Source organism: Aegilops tauschii, chromosome 6, assembly GCF_002575655.3.
Source record: "Aegilops tauschii subsp. strangulata cultivar AL8/78 chromosome 6, Aet v6.0, whole genome shotgun sequence".
Classification (NCBI taxonomy): Eukaryota; Viridiplantae; Streptophyta; class Magnoliopsida; order Poales; family Poaceae; genus Aegilops; species Aegilops tauschii.
In genome coordinates this window covers 108453228-108459265 of record NC_053040.3, presented here as the reverse complement: position 1 = coordinate 108459265, position 6038 = coordinate 108453228, and the positions used below count along the sequence as shown (strand labels likewise).

Sequence of the window (6038 nt, the reverse complement as noted above, 5' to 3'; positions counted from 1 at the left end):
TACCTAGAAAAGAACACATGCCCATTAAAATTACCCCCCTTTTAATAACCTTTTAGAAGTTATACTGATAGGTGTTCCAATCACTAAGTCATATTAAATATATTAAACCCAGCAGCGATCAATTGAAGTTGAGAGAATAAGCTAAATATTTTTACTTAACTTCTTTTATACTGAAATCGCCTTTAGCTAGTGTGCAAAGGGTTCATCTCTCTACTCGAGACCTGCTTTCCCTATTTGAAGTTCATCTTCACCTGTTTGGTCTTTTCACAATGAAAATTTGGGTTATGTCTGATGAGATCACAATCTTCGAAGAAAACAACATGCCCCTCAGCTGACGATCGTCTCCTTCCAAGTGGGGAACCGTGACTCTCTTGGGTGGACTTTTTGCACAAAGCAATACTAGGAATTTGAGGTGGACTTTTTGTACAAAGCAGTAAGAATTTGAGACCTCCACAAAGTCGTAAAGTGGTACGGCGTGCAGTTGCAATCTTCAAAGCCTGTTGTCATGTTTTTGTACGTCATAATGATCAGAATAATTTGTAAGAGAAGATTGCATCTGAGTAGCAGCAAACCTTAATAGCATCCACGCTCGATTTAAAAGGAAATGTTATTAGCCACCTGTACAATGATCCATGATATATATGCACTCCCATTGAAATACAATGACACTCTACTTGACACGAAATATTATTAGCCACTCGACTACCAGTGAGACACCGGTATTCGGCACTCGACTTAACACGGTATATTATTAGCAACTCTGGAAAAAATAGGTCGCATCAAAATGACATCACCGAAAATTCCAACAGAAAATACTCCCTCCGTTCCTAAATATAAGTCTTTGTAGAAATTTCACTATGAACTACATACGGATGTATATAGATGCATTTCAAGTTTAGATTCATTCATTTTGCTCCGTATGCAGTCCATCTAGTGAAATCTCTACAAAGACTTATATTTAGGACCGGAGGGAGTATATGGCAAAACTGACAGAATCCGAATGGACAGCTCTTATTTTTTATTTAGGAAATGGCAGTTTAGTATGCGTTCGGAATGGACAGTTTCAGGAAACTGTCAACAAAAATATTCAGAATGGACAGTTCCGTTCGCACACTCTTTCTTCACTAAACCGTTGCTAGTTTCACCACAACATCGTGCATCCACTATTTTTCACACAAGTACACTAAGAATTTTAACATGCCGTCATTTAGCTTGGCTCTGGTGTTGCTGCTCTTTTTGGTCTCTCCGACAAGCTCCTGCCTGCACCGAGCTGGAGAATAGCTCCCTTCTCCAGCTCCTCGCCGCTCTCTCGGGATGGCAGCCTCACGAGAATCCAGTAGCATTCTATTGAAGTTGAGAGAGCTGGAGTAAATAATGTTGACTTTACCCTTATTTGACTCTGAAATCGCCTCCGGCCACTCTTATTCCATGTCCAAAGGGTTTTTCTCCCTCCTCGAGGCCTTCTTTCTCCTTCTAAAGTCCACCTTCACCCATTTGGTCGTTTTAGTGAGATTTTGGTTGATGTCAAATAATTATAACTCAAAAGAAGAGAATCAGAGATGAGCTTCTACGTAAGCGCTCAGACACATGCCCGTCAACTGACGATCGTCTCCTTCCAAGTGGGAAACTGTGACTCTGTGAGGTGGACTTTTTTTACAAAGCAATAAGAACTCGAGTAGCTCCCTACCGAAAAAGGCTTTCGCCTCGCTTTATATATAAAGCACCAATCAACAAGCACCCAGTACAAACACACGCCACGCCACCACAACACACGCACACACCCAAGGCAGGATACATAGGCGCTGAGCGCAGCAACACCACCCCTAGTACTACCACCACGCAATGATGAAGTTATATATGACGAACCATGCGCTCCAAGGCGGCGCCTTCAGGAAGGGAACGACACCGGAGCGCCGCCACCGCCCGATCCAAAGATCAGAGTTTCCCCGGAGGCGCATGACGGGCAATGAGAGCCGCGACGACGCCTTCAAGAAGGGAACGATCTTCGCCGCCGCCGGTCCGTCCGAAGACAGAACAGGTTTTCACCTCGGCCAACATTCATCGCCACCAAACGCCACACCCCGGCAACCACGCCGCCCACACGGCCAAGATGACCGGGCAGCACCAAGGCACGGGCTCTGCCCACGAGCACCGCGCTACCACCACCTGGGCCGCCGCCCCAGCATCCAAGACCTCGACACCACCTCACCCGAGACCCGTCGCACCCCAACGAAAGAGACGAGCGGAAAGGTCCACCTTTCGCACCCCTGGGCGACCCCCAGCGTCAGACCCATAGGTCGGCCAAAACTGGCATCCATCGACGCGTCCTGCTGCCCCGAGCGCGAGACGAGCTCAGTCCTGCAGCATCGAGAGGGGGACGAGGTCAGTCCTGCTGCACCGTGCGCGAGACGAGCTCGGTCCAGCCGCATCGGGCGCGGGACGAGCTCGGTCCTGCAGCACCGGGACGCGAGACGAGCGGTGGACCGCAGCTGGGAGAGGACCAGCCCTTCGACGAAAGTAGCACCGGACGCCGAGGAGAGGGATCGAAGGCCGAAACAGTCCACCTGCAAACGAGCCGACCCCGACGGAGAAGCCAACCGTCGCTGCAGCCAGAACCGCCGAGCTGCCGTGTAGATACCAAGCAGCAGGGAGGCCACCATACCACCCCGCGCCGCCGTAACCCACGACCAGAGCAGCCACCACGCCGAGCCGCTGCCCAAACCCGCGCCGCTCGCCGGGACCAAGCCTAGATCCGACAGAGCACGCAACCACCGGACGCACCTCCTCCCGCCGGCCCTGCCGCCAAAGCACCAGCAGCCGCGCCGCCAGGATGCAGCCACCGCGGCACTGCCAGCCATCCCCGCCGCCGCATCTAGGAAAGGGCGCGGTGCTCAGATCTGGCCGCCTGCCCCGGCCGACCGCGACCACCCCACCATGCGCCAGGGCCAGCCCGACGACACCGCCGAGGACCGCCGCTGCACCCGGCCGCCGGACCTCGCAGATCGGCGCGCGCAGCCGCCACACCCAGCGAGGAGGGAAGGAGAAGAAAGGAGGGCGCCCAGGAAGAAGCCCCGCCGCCGCCCTCACTGGAGCCCGCCCGGGCTTCGCCGGCGGAGCGCCTCCGGCAGCGGCGAGACGGGAAGGGGTGAGGGGAAGGCCCGGCGGCGCGCAAGGGGAGTCGCCCCCCGAGTCGCCCGAGGAGGGCGACACGGGGGTGGGTTTTTTCTTTCTTACCACAAAGTCCTAAAGTGGAGTACGAGTGCAGTTGCAATCTTCAAAGTCTGCTGTCATGCTTCTGTGCGTCACAAACAGAATAATTTGTAAGCAAGATGCATCCGATTAGCTGCTTCAGAAACTGTCAAACAACAAATTTCAGAATGGACAGTTCCGTTCGCACGCTCTTTCTTCATTAGACCATTGCCAGTTTCACCACAATACCGTGCAGCCACTATATTTCATACAACAAGCACACCAAGAATTTTACCATGGCTTCGTTTAGCTTGGCTCTGGTGCTGCTGGTCTATTTGGTCTCTCCCACCAGCTCCTGCACCGAGCAGGAGAAGAGCTCCCTTCTCCAGCTCCTTGCCGGGCTCTCGCGGGACGGCGGCCTCACGGCATCGTGGCGGCACGACACCGACTGCTGCACATGGGAAGGGATCACCTGCAACCAAGATAGGAAGGTCACTGATGTTTTGCTGGCTTCTCGAGGCCTTGAGGGGCCCATCTCGCCGTTGCTTGGCAACCTCACCGGGCTTTTGCGCCTCAACCTGTCCCGGAACTCGCTATCTGGTGGCTTGCCACTGGAATTAGTGTCATCCAGCAGCATCCTTGTTCTTGACGTCAGCTTCAACCGCCTGACAGGAGGCCTGGGTGAGCTGACATCTTCAATCCCTGCGCGGCCTCTGCAGGTACTGAACATCTCAAGCAACTTGTTTACAGGCAGGTTTCCATCCACAACATGGGAGGCGATGAAGAGCCTGGTCGTTCTTAATGCCAGCAGCAACAGATTTACTGGTCAGATGCCAACTACGCCATGTGTTAGCACGCCATCTTTTGCTGTGCTTGAGCTCAGTTTCAACCAACTCAGTGGAAACATCCCTCCAGGGCTCAGTAATTGCTCGGCGCTGAAATTGCTTGGTGCTGGCTACAACAACCTCAGTGGTACACTTCCAGATGAACTCTTCAAGGGAACCTCGTTAGAGCACCTCTCGTTGCCTAACAATAGGTTAGAAGGAGCTCTTGATGGCATCAGCAAGCTCACAAATCTGGTCACCCTTGATCTTGGGGGGAATGAGCTCAGCGGCAATATTCCAGAGTCTATAGGTGATCTGAAGAGATTGGAGGAGCTGCATTTGGAACACAACAACATGTCAGGGGAGCTGCCAGCAGCTCTAAGCAACTGCACAAATCTTGTAACAATTGACCTCAAGGCAAACCAATTTAGTGGAGAACTTACCAAGGTCAACTTCGTAAGTTTGTCCAATCTAAAAAAACTAGATCTTCTTTCCAATAACTTCACCGGCACAGTTCCAGAAAGCATATACTCCTGCAGCAAGCTGACTGCACTACGGCTATCTTACAATCCTTTCCATGGTCAATTGTCAGAAGAAATAGGCAACCTGAAGTCCCTGTTATTCCTATCACTTGCTAATATCTCTCTTACAAATATCACAAGAACACTTCAGATCCTTAGCAGTTCCAGGAGCCTCACCACCCTTTATCTTGGGTTCAACTTCCTGCATGAGACCATGCCAGAGGATGTCAGCACAGATGGTTTCAAGAATCTCCAGGTTCTTTATATAAATCATTGTTCATTGTCTGGAAAAATACCTGATTGGTTATCGAAGCTACCGAATTTGGGGATGCTATTTTTGCAAGGCAATAAACTAACTGGACCCATACCTGAATGGATCAGCAGCCTAAATTTTCTGTTCTCTCTAGATATATCAAACAACAGCCTTACAGGGGAAATTCCAAGTGCCTTAATTGAGATGCCAATGCTAGAATCAGATAATACTGCACCAAAGGTATTCTTTGAGCTGCCTGTTTGGAACAAGAACCAATTTCTGCAATACCTCAAGCCCAGTGCTTTTCCTAAAGAGCTTAATCTAGCCATGAATAATTTCACTGGTATGATTCCGGCGGCGATCGGTAGGTTACAAGGACTATTTTCACTTAACTTGAGCTCCAACAGATTATCTGGAGAGATACCAGAACAGATCTGCAATCTCACAAACCTGCAGATGCTCGACTTGTCTGGTAATCATCTCACTGGTAAGATTCCAGCTGCATTGAGCAATCTGCATTTCCTTTCCAGATTCAACATTTCTAATAATGACCTGGAAGGCACTATTCCAAACGTGGGCCAGTTTAGCACGTTTCCGGATTCTAGCTTTGGTGGAAACCAAAAACTGTGTGGCCCTATGGTTGCAAACCATTGTGGTTCGGCAGAAGCAAGTTCAGTTTCCATTGACCACATAAAACAGATTGGTAGTGAGGCCATCATCTTTATGACCGCCTTCGGTGTTTTCTTTGTAGTAGGAGTCCTATATGATCAGAAAGTCTTATCTAGACATTTTGGCTAAAACCATGTAACCGTTATCACGGCTCACAAATGGTTAATACTTGTAAATATTGAGTTCAGAAAATAAGAAAATTTGACTCTGCAGTCCAGGAAAGAGAATCTACAGGGAAAGCACACAAGAGGTGCTCCAATTATATCTTATCACAAAAATGTCATTTTTCGTCTCCTTTGTAGCCTCTCCTGCCTGAAGCTGATTTGGTAAAGAACATTTCTTTCCATTCTCTCCTAGCTAAAGCTGATTTGGTGATAACCAAAAATAAATCTTGATTTTCAGAAGTACTCTAACACTTATATTAGAGTCAGATGTTTAAATTGCCATGTGTAAAGAGCTAACCAGAAACCTTGCCAATCAGACCAACTTTGTGTCCCTGTTGTTGTCAAGTACACCCCTGGTGCAGGCTGACTTCATTTCTTCCTACATAAGTAGGGTGTATCGCCCAAAAGCATCCTCCTG

General features: G+C 49.6%; 1 protein-coding gene across 1 annotated transcript; it reads left to right on the top strand.

Moving 5' to 3' along the window:
* Window positions 1–3142: 3142 nt before the first annotated feature.
* LOC109783837 (tyrosine-sulfated glycopeptide receptor 1-like) lies at window positions 3143–6038 on the top strand. The gene has a single exon (XM_020342428.4). It carries the CDS (start codon window positions 3486–3488, stop codon window positions 5583–5585), a length of 2100 nt encoding a protein of 699 aa, XP_020198017.1. The 5' UTR covers window positions 3143–3485; the 3' UTR covers window positions 5586–6038.

Bases quoted from the DNA above. Each gene is read 5' to 3' on its own strand.
- LOC109783837 (XM_020342428.4), top strand. From the start codon at position 3,486: ATGGCTTCGTTTAGCTTGGCTCTGGTGCTGCTGGTCTATTTGGTCTCT.